Source organism: Pipra filicauda, unplaced genomic scaffold, assembly GCF_003945595.2.
Source record: "Pipra filicauda isolate LSUMZ 115617 unplaced genomic scaffold, ASM394559v2 scaffold42_size3861933_pilon, whole genome shotgun sequence".
Classification (NCBI taxonomy): domain Eukaryota; kingdom Metazoa; phylum Chordata; class Aves; order Passeriformes; family Pipridae; genus Pipra; species Pipra filicauda.
In genome coordinates this window covers 1,431,235-1,458,712 of record NW_024104565.1, presented here as the reverse complement: position 1 = coordinate 1,458,712, position 27,478 = coordinate 1,431,235, and the positions used below count along the sequence as shown (strand labels likewise).

The 27,478-nt window shown below is 41.7% G+C and overlaps 2 protein-coding genes across 8 annotated transcripts in view; both read left to right on the top strand.

Moving 5' to 3' along the window:
- Window positions 1-6,995, top strand: part of PLEKHG1 (pleckstrin homology and RhoGEF domain containing G1) — a 129,865-nt gene extending 122,870 nt beyond the window's left edge. For all 7 annotated transcript variants that reach the window (XM_039385708.1, XM_039385707.1, XM_027733861.2 and 4 more), the window contains 3 exons: window positions 272-394; window positions 1,193-2,858; window positions 3,820-6,995. In XM_039385708.1, the coding sequence (XP_039241642.1) occupies window positions 272-394; window positions 1,193-2,858; window positions 3,820-4,922 (2,892 nt within the window). In that variant the 3' untranslated portion in view covers window positions 4,923-6,995. The remainder of the gene's footprint in view (window positions 1-271; window positions 395-1,192; window positions 2,859-3,819) is intronic.
- Window positions 6,996-7,241: 246 nt separating this feature from the next.
- The window catches only part of MTHFD1L (methylenetetrahydrofolate dehydrogenase (NADP+ dependent) 1 like), a 148,684-nt gene continuing 128,447 nt past the window's right edge, over window positions 7,242-27,478 (top strand). The window contains exons 1-8 of the mRNA XM_039385704.1: window positions 7,242-7,357; window positions 8,471-8,555; window positions 11,898-11,948; window positions 12,026-12,079; window positions 13,593-13,717; window positions 14,821-14,921; window positions 15,842-15,966; window positions 23,641-23,752. Coding sequence (XP_039241638.1) covers window positions 7,242-7,357; window positions 8,471-8,555; window positions 11,898-11,948; window positions 12,026-12,079; window positions 13,593-13,717; window positions 14,821-14,921; window positions 15,842-15,966; window positions 23,641-23,752 — 769 coding nt within the window. The remainder of the gene's footprint in view (window positions 7,358-8,470; window positions 8,556-11,897; window positions 11,949-12,025; window positions 12,080-13,592; window positions 13,718-14,820; window positions 14,922-15,841; window positions 15,967-23,640; window positions 23,753-27,478) is intronic.

The window sequence follows — 27,478 nt, the reverse complement described above, 5'->3', positions numbered from 1 at the left end:
ATGAGTAAGTACAAAAGTATGAGTAAGCCCAAAAGAATACCACCATAAAAGTGTATACTAGTAGCTTAGTGTTTAATACTAGATGTGGCAACAATACTTTCACAGATATTCTAGGCTCTGAATCATTGCTGTGGCAGTGCTCTGATGACTCATGAGTTTATTAATCTCCCAGTGTGGATCCCTGACCTGTTCTAGCTGCTAATAATTCCTGTGATCAAGACTGTACAAAGAACTGATTTTATTACCTCTCCCCTGCTTTTTTTCTTTAAAGTCACAGGGAGTACAGCAAAACTCACTGCAGAAATCAAAAGGGGGAAGAAAAAGACTTAATAGCCAAGCTGCTGAAAATGTTGAAAAACGGAGAAGTCTTAATGTCAACAAGTGTGAAATGCAGGTATGTAATTATTATTTTTACTTCTATTTTGCTATGTATCATATATATGTCAAAGAAATCTGCTTTACCTAAGTACGTAATTTACAGTTTATGTAATGTATTAGTATTCATATCATTGAAATATTCATCTCTATGATGAAAGGCTGTTCTTTTTGGGGCTGGGAAAACAAGCAACTAACCAAACCAATCAGCATTAACTTAAGCCAAAAGGAATTATCTTTCCCTCCCTCTCCCAGCCTCTGGCAATCTCTGCAGCATCATGTTGGCATAAGCATGTGGCCTTCCTGTAAATTAGATCTGGATGAAAACTTACTCTGAAAAGAAAAAAGAAATTTTCAGTGGCATATGCTAAAGAGCGTAAGATTTCTTTCTGCTGGGGTTATAGGCAAGGGGAAAGGGAGGAGAACAGAACTTTTGGCACAAGCCCAGAGTCAGATTAGCTTAATCCAACTGTAAAACTGCAGAGTTAGCATAAAAGGTTTAATCTAACCCCTGCCAAACAAATTTGCCTTTAATTACTCATGCATTAACATAAGCTACTGTCTTGTATTTGAAGTAAGATTTTATTAAATGCCAAGAGTGAACTCTGAGCCATGGTAAGGATTAGAAGACAAAGTAGTCTGGCACTGCCACTGTTGCTCCCTGGCTCTCTACTGAGGAGCCTGCTTGCCCTGTCCATCTGCACACGAGTCTATGCTGCAGGACCCACTAGTGCTATGACAGTTCTGTGAATGGAGGGAATTGCTGTATTATTGCAGGGATATGCTAATGTTACCTGCAAATTTGAAATCTTCACAGAGCTCCAAGGACCCCTCAGATGAAGAGTCAACCCAGCTGAATACTGACCTTCCATTTTCCTGCGCAGCTAGACAGCCACAGTCTCCTAGACAATTCAGCACAACCCAGAGCAACTCGCTAATCATGAATATCCTGGGAGGAAGTACCTCTGTCAGAAACATCTGGACGGACCATCAGATCAGGCAGGCATTGTTTCCCAGCCGGCGCCCACCTTATGAGAACGAAGATGATGAAGACGATTATCAAATGTTTGTACCATCGCTGTCTACGTCCAATGCAAGCTCAGCTGTCAGTGGAGAAAGGAGGGGTTCTTCTGGGCGTCCATGCAGCTGGCATTTGGGGGTAGTGCATCAAAACGAGACTTCCAGCCCCACTCATCACAAAATTGTCAGACGGGCCAGTAGTGCTGGTGAAAGTAACATGTGTCCAGCCAGCACAAGATGTAAAATAGTGGAGCGTGGTTCTCAAAGGGAAGTGAAGATAGCAGAAGTGAGCAGTAGGAATGCATATCCCAAATCTTCAGAGGAGTTGACTATCGATGATATTGAACATGTTTATGATAATATAAGCTATGACGACTTAAAGCTGATGGGTCTGACGAGAAGGGAGGAGACACACCGTGGTCCCCAGAGATCTGCTAGAGACTCTCTCTATGAGGCTGAAAACAAAACCAGCTTAGATTCACCATCCAGAAAGAGGACAGCAAATCAAAACAGGGCCTTCGTTTGTGTTAGTAGGGAGGAGTTACTACTCAGTAAAGAAGCACCTACTTCAAGTTTGGATGAGCTCAGGATTGTTGAAGACAACATCTATGACACCATAGTGCTTCCAGAAACACCACTCTTGAATTTTAAATGTGACCCCTTAAAAACCTCTAAAAGGAGGAGTTTTTTGGAAAAAGACTTTGCATATTGTGACAATCTACAACATTTTGTTTCTGAAGAGAGTCTCCAGTTCAGTGAAGATGAAAGTCCTTACCATCGTGTTCCCATTGACAATGACTATTTGAGCTTAGTAGATAGCTCCTCCAACTCTGATTCTCTGTCCCATAAGTCTGCAGCAGATAAACTCTCAGAGGAAGTAGATGAGATTTGGAATGACCTGGAGAACTATATCAAGAAAAATGAGGAAAAGACAAGAGACCGTGTCCTTGCAGCCTTTCCTGTCTGTAAAGATGATATGCAGGAAAGGCTGCATGCTGGTAGTACACCTGAACTGAGTAAAGATGTAGAGTATTCGCTGTCTACTCTCTCTCTGCCAGAAACTCCTATTTTCCCTAAAACTGTGAAGCCCAGGGCTGCCACCATTAGTGAGGCGAATCTCAGGCTTGAAGACACTACACCATGCAAGAACTCTTTTATGAGTCTGAACAGATCTTCCTACTCCAGCGAGATACCTCTTGTAGATAGTCCATATGAACCTGCCAACAATGTTCTGTCCAATGTGCGTGCAGAGAGTGTGGAAAATGACTTGGCTGTTGTGGATAAAACAAAGAACAGAGTTTTTATGATGGCAAGGCAGTACAGTCAAAAAATTAAGAAGGCTAACCAGCTTTTGAAAGTTAAAAGTCCAGAGCAGGAACAGCCAGCTAGCAGACAACAGAAACTGAAACACAAAGATCTTGCTGCTATTCTGGAGGAGAAGAAACAAGGGGGTCCCGCTATTGGTATGTTAAAAATGTTTCTACACGGATACATTTCTTGAGTAACTTTCAGTGAACTTTGCGTTCTGAACTGGAAGATTATGAATTTTCCCCACCTTTTTCATTGAGTATCAGTATCATATTTTCTGTGTTACCACTGAGATGAGTTTTCTGGGACTGCTTTAACATGAATAGTCCCTTATATCTCATTTCTTGTCATTGCTTGATAACCATGGGAAGAAATAGCAGGGTGGTGTCAGGAAAGAGCAATTAAACTGAGACTGGAAATAGAAATCATGCTCAAAGCACTATTGGCCTCTTTACAGAAAAGCAGTTATTTTCTTAAATAGTGTGATCTTCAGAGTTTGACTAAATTGTTTATTTTCAAGATGGTTCACCATCTAACAAGTCATGTACATTTGCTCAGATACCATCCACAATCACACCCATAAGCACAAGGAATGGGGTTAGATAAGAAAGAGGTGGTGGTCTTGTTCTGTCAATGTGCAAAGTCATGGATATGCAAGAGTTCTGGAACTATTTTTGTCCATGGTCAATTGAAACAAATTGAGAACATGGAGCCAGCAGACTCCATGCACTAGAGTGTCATTCTTGCCTTCTTGTGATATTTATAAAAGTCCCTAAATATCTTATTTACCAGGCCATTTTTAGAATGTTATTTTCCATTTTAATATGAAACAAGCAGCATACTGTTGGAACTATGGGCTGCATTGTGTCCTGCGTGACTGCTCACCGTAGCAAGATATTTTATGTTTCTTTTTCTCAATACAGTGTACTGAAATGCAATGCAAAGGGTCTTTCAGCCTCCATTGTTTCATGTTACTTTGTTGAGGCCGAATATATTCGCACAACTTGAAAGATCTTCTCTTGACTGATATTAAGCATTTTGAGATTTTTGAATTTTCACATGATTAATTGGAATGGATTCCTTGTCTCTGCTAAGTGTATTCTCTCTCCTTTTTAGGTGCCAGAATAGCTGAATATTCCCAGCTTTATGACCAAATTGTCTTTAGAGACAGTACTCCTAAGGTCCAAAAGGAAGCCTGGGCCACTCCTCAGGAGCCATCAGCTGGGAGGTTTTCCACACCTGTGGCCACATCACCTCCCCATTCCCAGCCTGCCAGTGAATGCCCAAGAGCAGAAGATTGGCTTTTGCATTCTACGTACAGTAACGGCGAGCTGGCCGACTTCTCTCCGTGGTCTGAATCCCAAAACCCAAAGTCTAAGAACTCATATACGGAAGCTGGTACAAAAGGTAACTCAAAGCAGTTGCTTTCAGCTGGATCGGTGCCTTCCCTTCAGATTTCTAACCGTTTACATGTCCCAGCGCAGAGGTGGAGTGCCATTATAAGCCAACCGAACAAAGAGAACTTACATCAAGATCACATCTATAATTCACTTGGAAGGAGAGTAAGCAATGTAAAACCACAGGCATACAGTAGGTCACAGTCATCTTCCTCAATTGTGGTCAACAGGTCTGGAGAATCAATTGTATATACTAATGAAATTGACAAGAAAAAGCTCCATTTGAATAGGAACTTCCGATTCAACAATCATCAAAGTCCTGGTATTGCTTCAGCATGTACAGGGCCAGAGATGAGAAAGCAGATCCCTGAAAACTGTTCAGATATAATTCTGCAGGATTCTCAAAAAGTCCTGAGAGTAAACAGGGCCTCCCCTCTGACAGCACAGATGGCCACTCAGAACTATTTTTCAAATTTCAAAGATTGTGAAGAAGGAGAAGGGGATGATGATGACTATGTTGAAATAAAGTCTGAAGATGAGGGATCTGACTTGGAGACTTCTCAGAACCAAACAAGGAAATCAGATCCTAAACTGCATAATGCAGACGCTGTTCCTTCTGAAACGCTCTGTGGCAAAACTGTCTCCTGTACTCCTGCAAAGTCTGCCAACAGCAAACAGGCGCTTACCCCCTATCTGACTGCATATAGTGATTCAGATAAACTGAATGACTACCTGTGGAGGGTACCATCTCCTAATCAGCAGAATATTGTACAGTCTTTAAGGGAAAAATTTCAGTGCCTCAGTTCAAGTAGCTTTGCTTGATGCTTTCAGTAATTTCTAGCTGTACTGCCTTATTATGACAGAGTATATACTAGGACAATCAGTACTGGCATCATGTATTTCCACAATATTACACAATCAGGCATTGTATCACAATAATATTGTAAATAGATGTGAACTGTATCTTTTTTAAAGTGGTTTAGAATACTGAACATAAAAAAGGCCATATGTGCACTGTCTGGAGTCCCTCTCTGGAGCGCAGGTGGACTTCTCATCTCGTATTGGATCTCTTCCCTTGTTAGGTGTCATAACCACCTCATTCTTACCATCGAACCAGGTCTGATACCATTTGATTCTTAAAGCATTTTATCACGTGGAAACCTTAGTATTTGGACTTTCCAGTTGGTTTCCAATGTTCTGCCTCCAGAATACCTGTGTGAGTACTCTGCCTACAAAACAGGAGCATTTAGCTGAGTAGCTGCTCCCGTGGCTGGGCAGATTTCTGAGGAGGGTTCTGGTAATTACACCAACAGACAATGTGCATAATTGCACATACTTTTTTGCACGTTACTTTTCATCAGACAGATTCCAAGTGTGTGGGACCAATGCATATGCTATATTACTTTACAACAAGCTTCTTACATTTTAAACAAAATCTAGTCCTAGTGCTTGATAGCCTCTTCTACTTTCTGGAACTGCATAGTCAGCAGAAGACAGGCAGTGGTGGCTTGACCACGGGTGGTCACATCACCTGTGGATGTGACATAGTCCTCGTCTGGGGAATGGTTCTGGCAAAAGAAGGGGAGCTCCACTGCTTGTGAAGAGGACTAGACCAGTTTTGGAACCTCCAGGGATGGTGGTGTTTGTGACACACAAGGAAAATTTGAGTATTATGTAGCTCAGCACCCAGCAGTTGAAAGCTGCTGTGTGAGAGTTTGCAAAGTAGCTGTGACCTGTTGGACCTTTGTTCAAGTCCCAGTGTCAGTAACCTTGTGAGAGAATGAGGCTTGACCAGGTACTTGGGTGAAATACTGATCATGGGGCATGTTTAGCCCATAGTGTGGTTCAGTGACACTGGTGGCTGAGTGATGAGCAGCCATCCCCAGGGCATGCATCTCCTGTACTGGGAAATAACCCTTCCTGACAGAGAGAGGTAGAAGATGTATTTGCTAAATCAACCAGGGCTAACTCTAATCCAGTTTGTGTACAATAATAGTAGATTAAAAAATGAGAATACATTCCATTATTTTGCAAATAACGTATTGAATAAATGCTGCCATTTAGAGCAAAGACAGGCTTTCCAATATCATGCGTACTTACTCCTCTTTGTCATCTTTGTTGCACAGCTTTGGATTCTGTTACTTGAAAACATTGTACTTAAAGGAGAGCCTAAATATGTCTACACTGATCATTTTGTGTGACTGTTGTTCTGTTTTGGTGCTTAAATTCTTCAGATTACATGGATAAAGCCAGTACCGAGTTAAACATATCAATATACAAAGGAGTTTCATAGAAATGTTATTTTTACTAACCACTTATCACTCCCCTAAGCTACAGAGCACTGTACTTCTGGAACAGCTGACTGTTTACTACGTTGGTTACCATGAGGAAAACCTGAAGTTATCAGTGTACAGCTAACTACTTGTCGACTAAGATTTGAGGACTTGAATTTATTAGAATGGATTAAATTATTTACCACACATATCTTGCATTGGCTAGAAATTGTTATTTTGAGGGCTGGTTGGTCATGGTACTTGCTAGCTCATATCACAGGGATACTTGTTACAGTCAGCACATCCACTGTGATAGGACCCGTATCTAGTAAAATCTGACTGAGAAATAATGTTGTACATATTTAAGACGCTGAGGTGTAGCAGAGCCCGTATTTATTTAATATAGCTTGTAAAGTACTGTAAATATGGATAGAAGGTAAATATGCGATTTGTTTAAACGGCTTAGGGGAATGTTTAACTCGCATCTCATGCAATCAGTGGAGTTGGGAGGGAGGGGTAAAAAAAAAACAACAAACAAACAGAAAAAGGGACTTCTACTAGCATTGTAACTTCTCCCAGGGGCCATTTCATACTATTTTTAATAAACGTTGAGTATACAAAAGCTTTGGGTGCTGTTCCTTGGGGAGGGCGGGGGAGGGAGGTGATGGGTTCTCCCTGTCGGAGCTGATGTTTGGAGGTGACTTGGACGGTGATTTTTTGTTGCAAAAAAAGCGGAAGCGAAAGCGGCCGAGCGCCGGGGCGGGGAGCGGGGCGAGGGGGCAGGCGGTGCTCCAGCTCCGCCCGCCCCCTCGCCCCGCTCCGTCCCGGCGCCGCTGCTGCACCACCGCTGCCGGAGCGCTCTGGAGGGATGAGGAGCGCGGCGCTGCGGTGCTGCCTGGCCTCGGCGCTCCCCGCCGCGCTGCCGCCGAGCCGCGGGCTGTGCGGGCGGCACCCCCGGGGTGGCGGCGCGGCGGCGGCCGCCCGGTAAGAGGCGCACGTGGGGAGACAGCGCCGGCTGATGCAACCGGGGGAGGGGGGGGTATGATGGTGTGAGCATGGAGGGAGGAGTGGTAAAGGGGATTTTGGGGATGCTTCCTGACCGGGTGCGTCGGGTTGGGTTTTGAGGTGGGTTTTGGGGGCCGTCGTAGTGAAATGCCCCCCTTCCCCCAGAACCACTCGGTTGGGCTGTTTTTTGCCATGGCTTTTGGTTTTGTGGCATTTTGAGAGCGAGCACAGCAGCCGTTATGTAGTGGTGGTTCAGGTGAGGCTGTGCACAGATGAGTTCTTGGAAAAACGTGTCCCACGTCGCCCCCACCTCACCGATTCAACCTTGGCCGGGATAGTTTGCCACGGCATGAATTTATCGTTGGCTTTTGCAAGGGGCACGGTGCGAGGTATCAAAAATCCACTTTAGGCTGTGTTTTCCTCCGTTTGTCTTGCTTTGTTGTGGGGAACAAACACACAGACGTGTTTCTGGGGGTCTCCTCCTTCCTCTGCTGGTTTAAGTGTCATCTGTAGGTGCAAAAGGTAACAGGAGAGCCGACAGACACTTACCCAGAAATTTTTTCCAGAAAGCATTCCCAGTGCCTGGCTGTCACCAGTTTTTCCAAGAAGCAATGTGGCAAACAGAGCTCCTCTGTCTCCCTTCTGCCAGTGGTTTTGAATGGCATCCATGAAAGTGGATGGTCTGCTGCTCTTGGGGCCGATGTTAAGCTGTGCCAGCCCCAGGTGTAAAGGCTTCTGCATCTGGCCGAGGGTATGGAAACAAAGGACCCACCTGAACGGAAAGTGCAGGATGGTGGTTCCCTGGTGCACTTCCTGTGGTGGGGCTGGACAAGCCTTCTCATGAATTATCAGTCTAGCTATAATGTTTTGGGCATGTCGGAGCAATGACGCAAATAGCTGTAAAAAAAAAAAAAGTTCTCTGTACCTATGTGCTGAACACTAGCCCTCAGAGTTTACATCCAACCATAATTTTGGTGATTGAAAGCATATGTGCCTAAGCATTTATGTTATGTTGCTGACTAACATAAGTTTCTGCTGACTAATGTTAGGAAGGTTTATTTTGTTAAAGATTTGCTTGTTATTGTGTTGCAGCAAAATAACCGAGAATGCAAAGAAATCCTTGGCCTCTCTTAAGAGACAAAACCCTCAGCTTGAGCCAACACTTGCCATTGTTCAGGTAAAGTACCTCCGTGTGCTCACTGAATCTCCTTTGCTACCACTCATTGTGTGAGACTTCAGAAACACATGATGCAGAAAGTAACTTTTATTCTTTTTCTATAAAAAATATTATCTGCTTTATTATAAAGCAAAGCAATAGGAGGAGGTAATTCCACTAGACTGTAGATTGCCCTTTTCTTCAGTTCTGAAACAGCCACAGGAAATTTCAGACTGTGGGAAAGCTTTGCAAAAGAAAGGGACGATTTTATCCCTTCCTCCTTTTGCTAATGTAGTCTTCCCCACTGTGAGTATGGATAATTTTTTCTCACAGCTCGTCTAAGTTGATTGGCATAGTTGTGTTAAAGCGGTTGTCCTCAACCTTTATTTAGCTGGAAGCTTTTTTTGCAATCCTGAACAAAGCGTTTATGTGCCTGAAATCAGTGGGTGTCCCTTCACCTCCCACCCCTGAAATAACATTGCCAGGGTTAATGAAAGACCCTATTGCTTCCTGTCAGCCTTGTTACCTTTGGGCAGCTGCAGCTTATCACTGCTGTTCTAAGAGGGAAACCATACTGAAAAGTCCCGGTGAAGTCCCGGAAAAGTGAAGTAAGTGTCTTGTGTGAAGTGTCAACATCCTGTAGAAGCAGCAGCACTTTGTGATGTGAAGGAATCTTGCAGTAATTGAAGGTTGTTGTTTTACTAATGCTGTGAAGAGCTTTCCTTTCCATCTCACTCAGGCAGCCATCTTTCAGACAGGCAATCAAAATCAGAGATGAGGATTGCTATCCCTGCAAAGCTGAAAGATGTTGCTCTTTAAATTTCTTAAGGTTTCAAAGCCAAGAAACTAGGGATGTTTGTCATTCGGAGTGGGACCCAGAACCATGCAGGCAAAATGTCTTTGTACTGTTTTCTAGGATAGTGGCATTGGTTTTGAGTGGGCACACACTGAAACTCTGATCCAGTAGGTTTTAATTTGAAAACCCAATTGTAAGTGCTTTCTAAGTACTCATAGTGAATCTAAGTAATGCAACAACAGCTTTATTTCAGTAGGTCTTCTAGTGAGGCTGGCTGAACAGGCTCTCCCTTCTCTTACCCTCCCTGGTAATTGCATTTAATGTTTTCACAAAGCCTTCCGAGGCTATAAGCTTAAGGACTTCTAGAAAAGTGGTGACTCATCTTTTCAGTGACCTGTTTTTTCTCACTCCTGTTTTGTCTTCATTCAGTTGTACCGTGAGCTGGACTGGGTCTGTGATCCAGCCTGAGATCACAGCCTGATCCAGCTGCAACCTCAGCCTGAGAAGTCTAAAGAGGCTTCCTTTCAACCACATTCGTCCCCTAAGTCTGGTTTTCTGCATGGCCACATGTGTGTTTTAGGCTGACACAAGGAAAGGGATGTCCCTCTTGTCCCTGTATATCCCACTTGGTTTTGATCATGGTTTTGATCATGTTCCTACATGGCTGTAGGAACATGTGGCCAGATCCTTCTGGGTGAAATTCAACCAAGCTGTGTTCTCCAGCTGTCAATCACCCTAGCTCTAGTCTGGTTGTAAGGACTGAAGCAGAGCTCATTCTAAATGTGTATTTGGTGGTACAAAGAAGACTTGCTTTAGTCTACAAATGCTCTTGTGTGCACTGCTTTACCAGGTGATGTGGGCAAAGCCTTAGGATTCATGCTGCTCCCCATATGCCTCATTGCACCTAGAGGAGCAGAGGGAGGGCAGTGAAATTATCTCCTTTACCAATCACTCCTGGGTAACAGCAATTGGCATCACATGGACACCACCTCTTCAGAAGTACTGAGAATGAGGATTTGTAGACTGAGCCTGCTGTGGAATGCTTTTAGGACTGTTCTTTTCCTCTTGAGTCAACTGAACCTGAGTTGATACTGAGATTGATACCTGCATTGCTTATTATTCATGTTGAACCTGTGTTGGATCTTTGCAACAGATTGTTGGGTGCTGCTTAGTTTTGTTGAAGCTGAAAACTAAAATGTAGCATCAGGACCCTGTTTAACAGTGGAGCTGTTGCCCTGCAAAGCTCAGTGATCCCCTGCATTCCCCTGTCCTGCTCTTATGCTATGCCAGCCCATGTCCTGAGCTCTGGCCTCACCTGTGCTGTTCCATGGGTTTGATAGGAGCCAGTTCAGGGCAGGTTTCTGCACGCACACAAGATAACTGTTCACCTGCCAGTACTGCAGCATTAGGGATGTTACAGGCGACAGTGTGGTATCACCAGTTGCTCCATCCCAGTTAAACTCTTGAGCAGTCAGTATGGGGGTACAGTTCCACATTTACTGGCATAGGGGAGCAGCTGCTGAGCTGTCCTTTGACCTGACTCTTTTTCCCGGTGTGAGCTCTGCACACTGCAGCAGCCTCTGTGCTGCCACTCACCTCCAGCTGCCAGATTTGGGGAGTGGGATGCTGGTAGCGCGGTACCAGGAATGCTGGCGGTTCAGGGAGGGAGCAAGGGGATGGAGGGCAAACCCTCCTTCCCACACAGGAGCTGCCCTTTACTGTGAAGCCTGTCCTTTTAAATGCTCTTTTGTTCACTGTCATCAGTCTTGAACTATTTGGGAATAATAGGGATGGCCTTCTGCTTCTTTCTTAGAATTACTAGGCTTTTTATTTGTTCCAATACCAGTAGACACAAACATCATCACTATGTTTTTTACATAGACATGCATTAGTGTTTTTCATTCATTCATGGCTGGGCTTCGCGAATGAAGATTTGGGAAGGGCTCTACCCACATTTGCTACAAGCACGCTGGTGGCTAAAAAGGCCGATATGAGATAGACAAGTCTGGTTGCAAAAGGCACAGCAGAAGGACTCCTTAGGTGATATCGGCAAGACACGATTCTTTCTGCATTGTCTTTTCTCCTCAAGAGTGATCCTGTGTGCGTTCTCAAAGGAAGCAGCAGCGTTATAGATAGTGCGTCTCCAGACCTCCCAATTGGAGGCCAGAGTAGACCAGTTATGTTGATCAATATGGCCAAGGCTGAGATGTTTTTTCAGGGAGTCCTTGTATCTTCTCTTCGGGGCTCCTCTCTTGCGGCAGCCGGTGGCAAGTTCACCATAAAGCAAGATCTTAGGGAGGCGGTGGTCCTTCACCCTGGAGACGTGCCCTGCCCAACGCAGCTGTGTTCTCAGCAACATGGCCTCAATACTCTTAACTGCTGCCTTTTTAGAACAGACGTATTAGTCTCATAATGTGACCAATGGATGTTTAGGATTGTACGGAGACAGCGTTGATGGAAGCGTTCTAAAAGTCGTAGGTGGTGGCGGTAGATGACCTATGAGCATTAGTGTACTCACATTTTTAAATGTATTATTTTAAAACTTGGTTTCTGTTTTGTTCCCGAAGGCACATAATGATCATTTGATTCAAGAAGCAAACAAGAACTTTGCCAAAGAGGTAAGCTTTAGCTGATACGTCTGTTATTAATCATGAGCTACTTGCCTTTGGTAATTTTAAGTATTTTCTTTCGACAGGTTGGTCTACGCATTATTCACATCTGTCTCCCTGAAGGCAGCAGCAAGGATGAGGTAATTGAAATACCTGAAGGACTCTTCCTTTTTTGCTTTTGTCATAAACTTCTATTTATTGCTGACACTTATTATTACTTTGAATGACCTCTGTTAACTCAAATTAGGTTTGGGATTGCCTTAGTTCAAATAACAAGTATTATCTCCCTTACTGGCAAGAATGGGGAAAAAAATTAATGGGTTTGTCTGCTGTCCCCTGGCAAGCTGGGGCAGAATCAACAGAGTAGCATTTTGGTTTTGTGTCTGGTGTTTAACTGCAGCATCCCCTCATACCAGCACACGTATCCAGTCTCCTGCAGTTGCTCTTGTGACTGTACCTAGTTCTTGCCCAAGTTATTCAGGGAAATTAAAGATTAATGGATTTTTTTACTATTTTGGAGGGGGGCAGGGAGGGAAAGGAGCTGAATTTGTCTGTTTATTGGTCTTTTAATATTTAAAGTATGTGTTAAAAAACAAACATCCACCCCAAATCACTAGAGGGCTTGAATTCTTTACCTTGTTGAAGGCACAGCACTTAATATCAAGTATGTTTTAAATATAGCAAACCATCTGAAAGTAAAACCAGTGAAGGAATGTATAGTAAAAGATGCCACTGTTTCCACCTGGATTCCTTGTACTTCGCGAGTTTGAGAATCCTGCAGCTTGGGAGTTTTGTGTATTGTTTGTAAAATGTTACTGGCTTGCAGTGTAAGCTCAAGAACTGCTTCCAGGTACATTGTGAGTAATTTGCTGTGAAGTTTTGTAGATTATGGATAGTGAGATATCCATTTAAAAAGAATGGGCTTTTGAAATGAAGAACATACACTTTGTTGTTGATAAATATGTTTTATCTGCTGAATAACACAGTTTAGAGAGTAAGTAATCAAGAAAAACTAGTACTGTCTCAGATGTCAAATGTGACCAATTATAAACCACTTGAACTTGCATCTGGTTCAGTATTTGAAATTCTTAAACTTTTGTGCAGTACCTTTTCAACATAACAATACTTCACCAGACAATTGTCAGCTCTTAGGATAAGGGTGTTTTGAGAAGGAAAATTGGTAATGATATATGCTGGTATAATAAAATTAATTTTCTCTTGTAGAATTGTTTTTTTTAGTGTTACAACTTTTTATCCATGTTCTGTGCTGGGACGTGATCTGGTCCAATTTCGAACTACATTTTAGCGAAGGTGTCTTGTTTCTGAAACATATGCTGAAGCCGTTACAGTGATGAGCTTTTGCTGAGATTTGGAATGATGAAAGAGCAAATGCTTTTGGCAGCATAATGTCACATAATTTGTGTTTATTTTGCAAGATGTTTAGAATAGAGTCAGGTAATTTGGTAAGCCATGGAAATATAAACCGAGGAAAGCAGGTTTTTGCCTTTTTCATTTAGAAGTTGCAATAATATGCAAGGGAAGCAAAGGTGGCCCTGAAGTAATTTTAAAAAATATACAGAGTTTACCCCCTTTTAACTAAATTCTCCTTTTAACTGTTGTTCTGATTTTTAATGCTTTTTATTAACTTCCTAGATTGTCAGTGAAATCTTGAGACTTAATGAGGATCCTAACGTGCAGGGCCTTGCCCTTGACCTCCCAGAAAGCTTATGTAGCAGTAAGGTATTAAATGCTGTGAAACCAGAGAAGGATGTGGATGGGTAAGTGAAGCACAGAGAAATAATATTAGCAGACATGAGGCTGATGGCTCTGTAAAATCAATTTTCCCCTGTGCTTATCGTTAATGGATTCTTGAGTTAATGTGTCTAGCTGTGCTATTGAGCAGTGATAAAAGCTACCTCTGAATCAATGAGAAGTCTTCTGCTGAAGTAATTTTGATCATTATCTTTTTAATCTTTACATAATGTATATTCAGGACATGGTCTTTTCAAAAAATAAAAACTGAGGTTGGGATTTACTGATGATACTTAAGGTATTTCAGTACTTCAGTCATGAAAATGGTAGTCACCAAGTGCTGAATTTTCACAAGAAGGATTGATGGAAAAATTGCAGAGAAGGTTTTTACTTCCTTACAGCACTCTCTCATGGTGAGAGAGTAGGCTATAGTTTGGACCCATCAACACAACTTTCTAATCAGTGTCTCTCTCTGAAGGGACCACTGGTCTAATTTAGGTGTCTTGAGTTGCCATCTTGCTGCTCTTGCAGCCTTCCTGCTCTCAACTGCAGACTATTACCGGATTTTTTATCCCTTTCACTTCTTTTTTAATGTCATGAAAAAAATCCGAAAATCTTTCAAAGTAGTTAGCTTTCCATTATCTGGAGTACTGGAGATGCAGAAAATGGAAAATTTGGAGCATCCTTGTGTATGAGGGAGAATGCAGTGCTGTGTGGAAACACTTGAGTTGCCCCCATTGAGCCAGCCTGAGCCCAGAAGGATGTGCTGCCTCTGGCTTGGCTTGGCTTTGGCAGCACTGGTCTGGTCTCACTGCAGCCACTGAGGTGTTTTGGCCCAATGTGCCATGGGTAGCCCATCATGACAACTAAAGAACTGCCTGTGTATCGTGGGATCGTGTTACTTAGTCAAACTCAGAGATCCCTTTCCTGGCCTCTCTTGAGGCTCAGTGTTTGTCTAACTGGGATTTGGGATGATACAAATTAGCTGCAGTACATGACTATCAAAGGATTTGCTTTTATGAGATGTGTTTGCTCATGGGATTAGCTGTTAGCCATGTTACAAACATTACTGAGGATTTATTTTACACAAACTTCTTTTTTGTTAAATTGCCATGTTTTTCCACTGCAGATTATCCAGTGTAAACCTAGGACACTTAGTATGCGGTGATGTCTATGATTGTCTAGTTCCTCCTACAGTGTGTGCGGTGATGGAGCTTCTTGAAAATCTAGGTGAGTACTTCTATCATAAACATGAATTAATTTTAGCATAATTATTTTTCTCAGTTTTAATCCTGACTGGGAGTCAAATTGTATTTTCTAGTTTGTGTTGAATTCCCATCTCACATATATTTGTCTCCTGCTAGTGAGGAGCCTCAGTGAGATCTGAATGTAGCATTTGCAGAAATGGGTCTCAGTCCTACAGATTTTAGATATTAGGTAGGGATTCGCTGCCATCAGCAGATTTAATCTCACTAAAGCTGCACAAGACATATGAGTCTTCCAAATAAAAAATATAAACCTTACTTGGGTATTTCACTTGACAGTTTTGATTAGTGTGAACAGTTGGGGAAACTCAGGTCTGCCTGTAAATTGCTGCTGAGCAAATCTTTTGGTTTGGGTTTTGTTGCGTAAATGCTGACACTGAAATGGCAGATTTAAACAAGCAGGTTTACAATGTATGAAGACGCTGTTAGTTTAAGGCACCGTGTCAGAAGTTATCTCTCTCTCAAAAATTCTTAAGTGTTGAAATGAGGATTTCAGTAACAGAACTGTAAACGCTAGGTGAAATGTACTTAGTAACAACTGAGAATGAAAGAATTTGTGCAAAATACCAGAAGAGTAGTACCAGAAATCCAGAAGAGTAGTATTTGCTTGCTAGAATTTGGGAAGTTACCAGGAAACAACTTAAAACCTGTGGTTTGTGTCACTGCATGGGCTCCGAAAGACTTGCCACAGCTGCTGTGGTTGTGAAGGCACACAGCTCTGTCCTGTCGTGAGCCGCTTTGCTGGCACTTCTGGAGGCCTTCGGCAGCAAGTGGCCTGGTCAGAGCAGAGGTCCATGTAGCTGCTCCGGCTCTGTGCCCGGTGGAGCCTGGTACTTGTGCCTTTGCAGTTGAGGGCGGCTGAACAACTTGCCTTGTGTTGTGCAGGTGGAAAGACGGTGCTGCTGGTGGGAGCTGGTGGGGCAGTGGGTGCTGCCCTGCAGAGCATGCTGCAGAGGGAGGGAGCAGTGATCGTCAGCTGCCCGTGGAAAGCCCCACAGCTGCAGAATGAGGTGAGTGCTTCATCATGATGATGAGGGTCATCCTCTATCCCCACTATCCGGGCATCCCTGTCAGCTGCTCCCCTGGCACTGCTCCCCTTCGCTGCTGTTGCAGTCACAGGTGGCACTGGGTCTTGCTGGTAGCCAGTGTGGGTTAGGATCTTTTCTCCTTCCCGCTTGCTCGGAAATGGTGCAAATACTGGCCTCTACCCTCTACCAGAGTTCAGAGAAGGGCAGTGAAGCTGGTGAAGGATCTGGAGCACAAGTCTTATGAGGAATGGCTGAGGTAGCTGGGAGTGTTTAGTCTGGAGAAGAGAGGGCTCAGACATGACCTTAACACTCTCTAAAACTACCTGAAAGGAGGTCGTGGCCAGGTGGGGAATCATCCTCTTCTCCCAGGCAACTAGTGAGAGGACAAGAGGATGCACTCTTAAGCTGCACTGGGGTTGGACATTAGAAAGAAGTTCTTCACAAAAAGGATGATTAGACATTGGAATGGACTGTCCAGGGAGGTGTTTAAAGAAAGACTGGGTGTGGTACTTAGTGCCATGGTCTAGTTGAAATGGTGGTGTTCAGTCGTAGCTTGGGCTCAGTCATCTCAGAGTTTTCCAACCTAATTGACTCTTTGATTCTGTGAATATTACGTGTAATAGCTGCTGCTGTAATTTCATTATTTTACACAAGGAGCTGTTTGAGAATGAATTTAAAAACAAATGTGTTAGCTCTCCCTTTTACTTTCTTCAAGAGAAATGCCCTCTTTCTTCTTGTCCTGTGATATTGTCATCTGTGTGAAATTATTGTCATTGAATTTGTGTCTTAAAGGTTTGCAAATACTGCATCTTTTGGGACAAGGAAGATCCCAGTCTTTAGCTTTGAAGAGAACTGTAAAAGGATTCAAAGAAATTCAGGAGCCTTAACCCGAAGGATTTAATTTACATGGTCTCCCTGGTTGCTTTTTGCAGAGCTTTTAGCTGCAACTTAGAAGTTGGTATGACTTCCTGTCAAACTTCTCAGTTTGTTCCTTAGTCCCAAATGGGTTGTCCTTGGGGCATGTGCAGCGGGGTTCAGATATTGGTGTGGGAGAGCACATTAGTCCAGGGCCTGGTTTGCCAGTGGCTGTAGGGGTGAGGTGCCCCGGACAGCTCTAGTATTTGACAGCTTGTACCACAGGGTGGCAGCCAAGGCAAAATGATTGTGTCACACCTCCGGGCTTTGGAGGCAAGGACAGGAGGAGGAAATAAATTTGAGCAGCTGTGATAGAAAGTTCTCTGGCAAACTCATGTTTTCACAGCTGCAGATGTTTTTGTCAGGCTTGTCTCAGCTCTGGGCTTTAAGTGACTGACAGCACTTAGGAAACATATGCCTCTGTTGGAGACAGAGCACTGTGAACTTGATCGTTGCCGTGTCTCATTCTTCAGTTATTTCTTGTTGCTTAGGGTTGTGCTAGAGGACTGCTTTGGGCTGGATGGTGCGGGTGACAGGGTGGCCAGAGGTGTTTCCACTGGTTCACAGCAAAAAATCTGGATTGAGCCCATAGCTGCTTGTTCAGTGCTGTCTATAGCTGGAGAGAAATCTGTTTCCTTCCATCCACATGCTTTCCCATAATCATACTTTGCTTTTTGGCATTCCCCATAGCTTACCTTTTGCAGCAGGTCACTGATGGAAAACAGAACGAGAGGCCTAAGTTTGAGGCTTTGCACATCAGTCTTCCCAGGTTCATTTTAACTGTTGGCAGTAAAGGAGTTTGTGCTTTACCTGCGGGACTAATCAGCAGAGGTCAGAGGAAACCTACCTTCCTCTTCCTTGCCTGTAAGTCTGGAGCAACATGTCACCAGTAATCCCCAGAGCACTGCTGAACTGTCTGGATATACTCTGATAGTTAACTCTAGCTCCTTGATAAAATCTAGTGCATTCAGGGAAAACTGTTTCATATTCCCAGAAGCTGCAGAGTCAGAAACTGAGCACAGGTTTCCTACTCAACAACAAGGTACCGCTGTCTCGTGGCAACCTGTATTTGAAGTACAATGTTTTTAGATAACATGATTATAGCTGGTGATATGATTATATGATATGATATTCTTCTGCTTGTTTAAAATGCCAATTAAGTAAAAACAGTTTAAAAGGTTCACAAGGTTTCTTCTCATGAGGTTTTTTTTTCATTTGAATTTCAAATAAGAAAATATGTTAGTCAATGTTGAGGCTTTTCCAAGATTTGGAAGAATTAATTCGTGTTTTGTTTTTCCTGTACAATACACTAACTTCTCCTTTCTCTGAATACAATGCCTCTACAGTAGCAGTCTGTGTGCTGTTGTTTGGAAGTATTACCTGTTGTAGCATAATAACTTCACTTATGAAGTGAGAGATGAACATACAAAGAGTATAAACTTTTCACTGGTATGCATTTGTTTCACAATATATAATAGGAAAGGAAAATTTTATCTTAAAGGTAGATGTATATTATTTGTATTAATCCATTGACCAGGCCAGTTTGCGCTGAAGCAGTAACTCTGACCTTAATGATGTAATGCCTTTCTTAAGTGGGTACTAAATTACCTTAGACTAGTTCTGTTGATTTGTTCTTCTTTTTGAAAAGGACAGCATAACAACAAGTGTTTTCTTTAGAAATTCTTTCAATTTAAATGAGTCACACAACACTAAGATTGTTGGGTTTTTTGGGTAAGGTTTTGTATTGCTATGGACTTGTAATTACTTCTGTTACTCATGCACTTTTGCAAAAATATTTTGACAATGATCAAGAGGAAGGTATGTTTTAGTCTACCTTAGGAAAAGTCTAGCAATGTAGGGATAGCTCTCCTGGCAAACAGCATAATGCCATCTACCATCTGACTTAGTGTGCTCCTTTAAGGCAAGTCTTTTCTGTCCTATGGCAGGAAAAGGGAATGAAATAAATAACAGTACTTTTCATTTCCTTGCTTTGAGATGAATGGATAGTGGACCCACTTTCAATGTTCTTTTCCCTCCTCACTTCACGTTTTTTTAGGTGAACAGGTTAATATCTCTTTTTGTTCCATTTCAGATTTGCTTTGCTTCATTTCTTAAAAATAATCATCACAGCACAGCTGAGCCATGTCTTTCAGCGCTCTTGAGCTTCCTGAGTTTTCAAATAAAATTACAAAGGAAAGAAAACATTTCAGAAGGTTCTGGCACATCTGTGCATTAGTTGCCATGAGGAAATGTTGTTCTTTTGCCATTGATACGTTCAGTGTAAAAGAAATTATGAAGTAAGAGATAGACATAAGCATTTTGGTGGAAATTGTTTAGATGTTATCGCTCTGTTAAGCTTTGTGTAGATAACTCTTGAAAGCACATTCACTGCATTGTGCCTGAAGAATGACCTAGTGACATACTTTCAGGAACGTCTCCCTTGTAATGTTAAAATGGGAGTACCTAAAAGTTGATTCAGTATTAGATGAAGAATGGGAACAGATGTGCTTAATCCTTTATCATGGTAGAATTATGTTTTCTATTTTAAAAGGAGGTTATCAAGTAGATTCATATTGAAAAATACAGATTATTTCCTTGCCAAAACATGGGTAATACTTAGTACTTATAAGAAAACAGAATTTTGTTTCAGTCATCTAAATTCAGTCAGTCATCATTTCAGCATGTCATCTTTAACATAGCCCGTGTGTGCACCACATCGTGCCTGTTTTGAGAGAGTTGCTATCCTACATTTTATTGTAAAAGAACTGAAAATTGGCCTATCTAGGTATAATTAGGAATAGAAAAGTTGTTTGCAAAAGCCTGGTTGAGGACTATAAGAGTGGTTCAGCTGGAGTGCTGAATGGAAAGTTCCTTTCCAACTTGAAAAAGAACTTCTTTTGACCACAGTCTGCTTTTCCTTAGAGCCAATGCTTAAGCTTCAAACTTTTAGACGTCTCTTAGCCATTTACTATCCTGCTTTTGCTGTCTTCATAAGAGCAAGAGTCTTGGTACGAGCAGAAAAATGCACTTCATATTGTAAGCATGAAAGAACATGAGACGAGGTATATGGATCCCATAAGAGGAGAGGAGAGGGAAGCTGCATGAGAGTTTCTAGTGATGATGATGTAGACAAAGTATTTCTACTTCAACATTTTATGCATATCACCTCTGTTCCTTGTAATTTTGAAATTTATCCCCTGTCTGTAAGCTAGAGGAACAGTTGCTAAAGCAGTAGGCTCGAGCCCACAGTAGAGATGTGGACTTGATTTTCATGTGCACTATGTAGAGCAAGTGCATTCAGGCCGATGTGGTAGGGAAGGGGTGGTCAGTGTCTGGGCAAGAAGATGGTAGCAGGGAGCTATTGGCCGCTTGCTCTGGTTCATCCCTGAGGAGTCTGGCTGGGTGGGAAGGGATCATGCATAGTTGTTCGGCTGGGTTGCTAATGATTTGCAAACCCTGACTTTCCTGAGGTAGAGATAGAGCTGGAAGAAACCACATAAGGAGAACATACCTTAGTGAAAAAAGTACCTGAAACTAGTCACTGACTTATACAATTTTCAAGATTTCAGGAAGTAATTAGAGTTGCTGTGATTGAATTGGAACCTGATATGTAAACTGATGTGAATAAAGATTTTTTTGCTAAAGAGAGTTGTGAAAAGACTTTTAATCAGGTTCCTATTCCTCATGCCATCTCTTAAATTTTATATGGCCTAGCTTCATACCCAGGAAACAAGGACTTTTACATTTCAAATATTAATTTTAATTTTTATTTTGTTTGATCATGTATTTAAAAATGGCTTTTTTAAACTATGGGAAAATGAAATTTTTATGCGGATTTAACAGCAAAATGGAGTTTCAGTTATCTGTAATAGACAACTACTTTGTGCCATTATCATTAAATACTTGGCTGGAAAGTCTGTATTGTTTTAACATTTGGTGTTCTGTCTTGTGAATGGGTGGGACTTCTTAATCTGCTTCTACTTAAATCTTGGTGGAGAGAATCATATTTTGTTATGAGGTAAGGTTTCAGATTATTTGTTGGCACAACTCTTCCCAACTGAAAAAATATTTACCCGTGAGAAGGCAAGATACTACTGGACTATTGGCTTACTTTGTCTTCAGCCTATTGCCTAGCACATTAAGGAGGGTTTGGCATGATGCTTGTCATTCCTTCCTCTAGCCAGCATGTGGGACACAGCCTTGCTGTCCAGGGAGCATGGGGCAGTCAGCCATGTGTTCTCCCTCGTGGGTATCTCCTTGACCTTCTGGCTATGGCTGCCTGTAGCATCTGGTTCCTGTCAGATGTGTCCTCTGTCCAGGGACTGTGTGGTGCATTTGCTAGGGAGGTTGAATGTGATGATTTCATAGGACTTTTCCATCTCTAACGTCTGGGATTGGTTGGAAATAACTCTGCACATGCATCCCAAGGCTTGCCTCTTGCTTCAGTGACTAAACAGCTGTCAAAAGAGAAGGGCAAGGGAGAAAAAAAATCAGCAGAGGAGGTATGGACACAACTTCTTGCAAGTGAAACCAAAGTTTGATGGAGATCACATAAAGCTCTTCCAAGGACACCCAGAAGTCTGTAAACAACTATTTTGCTTTCAGTGGACTTGCTCTCCCAGTTTCTGGATATACTTTTTAAAAATGCTTTTCAGAGGGGAAAAAAATTTCTATAAAGCGTTTGTGATATATCTTTTATCGACTCTGCAGGAACTTGTTCAATAGTTGCACATAAAATATTATTTTCTTTGTGAAATAAGGAAAAGGAAATCACATTGGGGAAGACTCTGAGAGATCAGTGTGTTTTCAACCCACGGAACAACTGTTTTGCTGCCATATGGTACAATCTTTTTCATGGAGGAGACGCGGCAGGGCAATGAAATAAAAGGTTCAGCTGGTTTTATGGTAAATTTATGGATATGTGTGATGTTAGCTATCCAAACCAGTTTTAACATTGGCTAGAAAAATAATTGTGTTCAGCTGTTAAGAACATTTTTCAACATTAGGGTTGGTAGTCATAGAGATGAGTATTTGGCCCCATCACTTGTTTTCTGGCATTATAGTTACATTGAGTCAATTCTGTCAAAAGTATGTTGGCTGAACATTCATCAAAATTATTACTTGTTGCATACAGCTCTCAACTGGTTCATCAATTCACAATGCTAAGTGGTGTGCAAAGCTCTTAGTCCTTGTCCCAGAGGCTTTGCATGGGAAGGCATCCTGACTTTCAGTATGTGATTTCTTACCAAAAAAATGCTGTGGTCATGTAACTGAGAAAAATCACTGTTTTTCTCTGTTTTGATGTTGACTGTTGCAGCAGAGGTTGCCTCCTTTTGCAGAGCAGAAGTGTGCCTACAGCATAGTATTCTTGGTTCACAAGTCATCACAGCATCTTTTTATCCAGATTTGCTTGCAGATTTCTCAGTATCATTTGACCTGTTGCTGGTCAAGCATTATGACTTATGTGGCCTTCTAGGAGTGGCATGTAAGCTGATATTCTCACCACGCTCAGGAGTGAGAGCAATTTGGATAAGGCTGAATGACTGTTTGCAGGCAATCACAGGAGTGTTGTGAAACTTGTGACTGAAGTCTCAATCAGCTCATTGCATTAGTCATTTGTCAAGCCAGTAAATCTTCTCCCACACTTTTGGCTTTGTTTCCACATGTGGATCTCTAAGGAGGGTTAGGCCATCCTTGCATCCTCTGAGGGGAAGATGGAGCTTTTTTTGTTTTCTGCCTTTTCCGCAGCGGTTATGCTCTTCTTCCCTCCTGGATGCTCAGCTTTGCCAAAAACCTGCTATCCTGACAGGATTTGTAGCTGTTCTTTCTTGGCAGGAGTGTTGGGCAGGGTTGCGTCAGAGCACTTTTGGCCAAAAAAGAAGCTGGAATGCTTGTCAGTCAGAAATCAATTTGTGAGGCTCACTGAGTTTGTTACACTTGGAATTAATTTACATTTGTTCAAAATATTACCAAAATCACTTTATCTCTGAAATAATTTTTACATTCAAGCGCAATGCTGTGGCTTTTTTAGTGGATCTTTATACATCTGCCTCTGGTGCTGTCCCTTACCTCATGGTGATTCTTATAATTGGTACAGGACCCTACTTCAGAGAAGGTGGGGAAAGAAAGGCACTTTACGTTATAACTTTGGTTATAAGAATATTTGTCATAACCATTTTTGCTCCAGCATCTGCCAGGTTGAAGTAAATCACAGGCACTGATTAGCAAACGTGAACTGAGAAGGAAAAAAGATGCTTTAATTGGTATTCTTCAAAAACATTGATGTTTGCAGATCAGGTCATTTGCATTCCCATCAGCTGGCCTGGTTTTCTACTGTGATAATCTGACTATACGCTTTATAATTGCCTATTTACTGTCATTCAACCCTTCTTAAGTTGCTCCAAGTTACCTTGGTCTTTAGGACAATGATAGAACTTTTTATTTGGAAGGATGTAATCCGCTTTTAAGTATTATTGATGCTGACTCTGACCTCACTCGCCTGATCTCACAGTTTGTTTACCTAACTTCATTTTAAATGCTATTGTTCTTAAATTTCATGGAGGGTAAGAATCAAGCCATCAGTTTGCATCTTTTTTTTTTATGTTCTTGTTGTCTGTAAATGCTTTGCTCAAAAGGCTATTGCTGTATAAGTCTGAATATCTTTAAGATGCATATTAAAGTATGTATTTCTAACATTAAATGCTTGTTTTGTCCTTGGGGGGTGTTTTGGGGTGTCCCTAGCTTCATCATGCGGATGTGGTGGTATTTGGCAGTATGAAACCCGATGATGTTCCTGTGAGCGGGATAAAGCCTGGAACCACCATTATCAGTTGTTCTCATGACATGCTGTCAGGTAAGAGGTGTTAAAGATAGCAGTTCCTACAAGTGATGTGCAGTGAGTCCTTGAAATGTGTGTGACATCTTGGTGATAATACAATGTGGTTTAAAGCTGCATCTTTGGGAGGGGGCCTTGAAAGGTGTGTGTTTGTGTACAGGGCATGTATACATGTTTCTCTGATGTATAAATAGGAAAAAGATGTCAGGTGGGGTAAGAAAGGTTAGAACAGGTTCTTCATACCAGGATTGTTAAATAAGTGATGATCCTATGGATTCAAAGACTTCAGAGAGAAGATTTTTGGGTCATAAGATGAACTATTACTTAGTGCTGTTTTGTACAGTGTGTTATCCTGTGACTTCTGTGGTCTCACCTGGAACATGCGAAAAAGAGAAGAAGGGAAAAAATACCAGCTCTAAAGTGCTGTAAAGCTGTCTGCAGAGAATGGTGCAGGAGGGACTAAAGAAATCATGTATAGCTAAGAAGAGGCAGAATGTCTCCTGCAGTAATTATTCCTACAAAAAAGAGTTTGAATTCACCTCCCTCCTCCCTAGTATAACATGGTCTAACATGAAGGGGGAATGAAGGAGAACGATAAAGGGGCAGAGAAGAGAGGGAGTGGTGTTACAGCAGTAGTACCTATAAATAAATAAATGAAAGGGAATCTCCCCTCCTCATTTAATGCTTCTAAGCAGAAACCTCTTGTGTGTCAGACTTGGGGTAGAGGTGCAGGTCTGTTCTGGCAGGATGGGGATAAGCCAGTCCTTGCAACGGGCACCACTAGTGACTGGACTCTCCCAGCACTATGTGTTGTCTAGTGCAAGTCCCACTTTTGGACACCCAGTTCTCTCCTTCCATTGCAGAGGGAGTCTGAGCCTTCAGAGACCTAAAAGTTCTGCAATATATACTATGTCTTGAGACTTAAATATCTTCATGCCTTAGTTGCTCTATAGAACTCTAGATAATATTAGTGTTTCCCTTCCCTGAAAGAGTGCTATTAGAAAAACTGCATTACATATCAAAGCAACAGTCCTTTTTTTAGGCATGAAATGTAAGATTTGGCATAAGTGTATACATTTCTTTGCATTTTTGAAGTTGTAGCAGTGGGCTATGTTAAGTACTGCTTTTTCCTTTTTTGAAAGGCAGCATGAGATTTTTATAATTTAAATAGAACTTATCTACCAAATGTTTATCTGTCTTTATGATTATGCTTTTGATGTTGTCAAAACCTTGCAGAAACTCCAAAATTATAGAAGAAATGCATTTTAGCAGCTTTAAAAAATGCTGGTCTCAAAGCTTACTGGAGAGGTACCTGAAAGACAGGTGTCTGACAGGAAGAATGCACTTAGTTTAATTGCAAGATGTTTGTGAAAAGCCCACTGTGGAGCAGTTATGACCTTGGAGAAACAACTGAGTCTTATAACTGATTCTTCACTTTCATGGAATCTGGCAGAGGTGCTTGGAAATTGTTCTGGATTTTTTCTTGCTTTAGAAATGTTCAGCTTAACATCTGTGGGATCACAGGAGCTAAATGAAGCCTGAAAGCACTAATGGTCATGAAGTAACTTTTGTTCCTGCTAGATGGTGGCTGGATTTCTATCTTAAATGAGTGTATATGTAGTCTAACACACTTGTGTGTTTTAAAAGCACTCAAAATTTGCAAGGACATAGGCGAACTGGGGAAATATAATGATATAAGCCAGGAGAGTAGAGCTAAAAGTGCTCACTGCAAAGTGACAAAATTATTTTTCAAGTATTTTTTTAATCTAAGCAAAGATTTTGAAATTATCACAGTTTTAAGATGTTCTAGCAACATTTCAAAAATTTCAGAATTTTCTAGCGGTGCAACATCTGCTGCTGTTGCACTAAGGATCTTGGAATCAGGTGAGTGCTGGTAGTGTCTTGCAAGAATATACTTAAAATATGAATGTATAGAAATGAAAATAAGTTTCTGAACAAAACTTAAGGATGCCAGAATTATTTGGGATTTGATATCCAGTTTCTTTGGGGTCACTTGACAGCTGAAGCCTATATGGTTTTAAGTAAGTTAGTAGGAAATTCAACCGTTTCCCCTCCTCTTCTCTATTCTCAGCTGCATGAGCAGACAGGTAGTACATGACAGCAGCTCTCACCCATCTGCACAACAGGGTACAATTCAGAGGAGGGATCATAATGTCTGTAGCTGATCTGACCATAGTCCAAAGCAGAGTGCTATTCCAGCTCCCATCTGGAAAATTTATCCTAAGAGAGCTGTTGCAATCCTGTGATTGTCTTGCTAATTCCATGTGTGCATGACTTTCACCTCTAGCTTTGCCCTCACCCCTGTAAAAGCCTGGTTAGTCATTTGTGGGGTGACTGTGTAGCATAGGCAATCTAGGAGAAGTAGTTTATTGAAGGGAATTGTCTAATTCTGATATGTATTTACACGTGCTGGCTCTGCCCTGATAAAAAAGTCATATTAAGCCAAATAACATAAAAAACCAAAATGTCTCTGTAAAGCACAGCTGTCTGAAAGGGGGTTTTAAACTCCATTTTCCCTACTTCATTTATGTTTGGCAGCTCTCCCAGCCTGATCTCAAAGCAACAACAGTCAGCTTATGACTGTGATAAACTGTTCCAGTAAAACTCTTCTGTCTGTATCTAAAGCTGAACATCTCCAGAAGATTTTGTTGTTTCGTTGTTTGGTTTTTTTAATAGCAAGTGTAAATGTAAGTAGAAGGATTTTTCCAACACTTTCTTAATTAGAGTTTAATATCAGGACTGTTACCTTCTGCTTGGTTGCCTTTGTCACTGATGTTTAGGTGCCTGTTGGCAAGAAAGTTTGAGAAAGGATTAGGATTCGCACAGAATGAGACTAAGGGTGTCTGCAGAGATGGTCTCTTGCTCTCTCAGTGATGGATGTGACAGAGTGAGCTGGAGCTGGGTGGGGGTGGTGGGGTGCTGGCTCCTCTGCCTACTTCTGCCTGCCACGCTGGCTCCAGTCTGAGTTCTCTGTGCCTCACTGCGACTGGGACCCTTGTCGGGAGGGGTAATTGTGCAAGACAACATGAGTGTTTTATGACTAGTACGGATGGGGTGAGTAGAGGGAGAGCTTGACCAGGTCAGGGCTTGCACTTCAGTTCCCCTGTGGGGGAAAGGTTAAAACTGTCAGTGTACAGTTGTTATTTTTTTATTGCAGTTATGTCTACGCCTTTCAGAATGCAGCTAGGGCCTTGATATGCCCACAGAGACTAGGATGTGAATTTTGGAGAAATTGTGTCTAGATAAAAATCAATAAACAATAACAGAAGAACAAGCCAGAAGAAGGATCACAGCAAAATGACAAAATAATTTGTTTGGTTAGGGTAGCTAATGTATGATTATTATTTGATATATTGCCACTAGAAACAATGATAACTGCCTCTAAAGTTGGAGTCACTCTGAATTGTATAGATTTTTCAGAATATCTACTTTTAATGTCACATTGATGAAGATAACTTTTGCTGCTCAAAAAAATTCACATATTCTGTTTCCAAACTATAAATCCCATTGGTTAATAATCCTGTATAGTATTTTGTGATCATTTCATTGTTCTCTTTTGCTGTAATAGGTGTGTTGAGAAAACAGTCTTTACCATGTTCATTTACGTGTTCTGTTTAAGAATATGTATAGCTTTTCAAATCCTCACAGCTGTGTGAATATTCTTACGTGTTTGTGTAATATGTTTCAGAGCATACAGTTACTCTCTGATTTTCACAGTATATC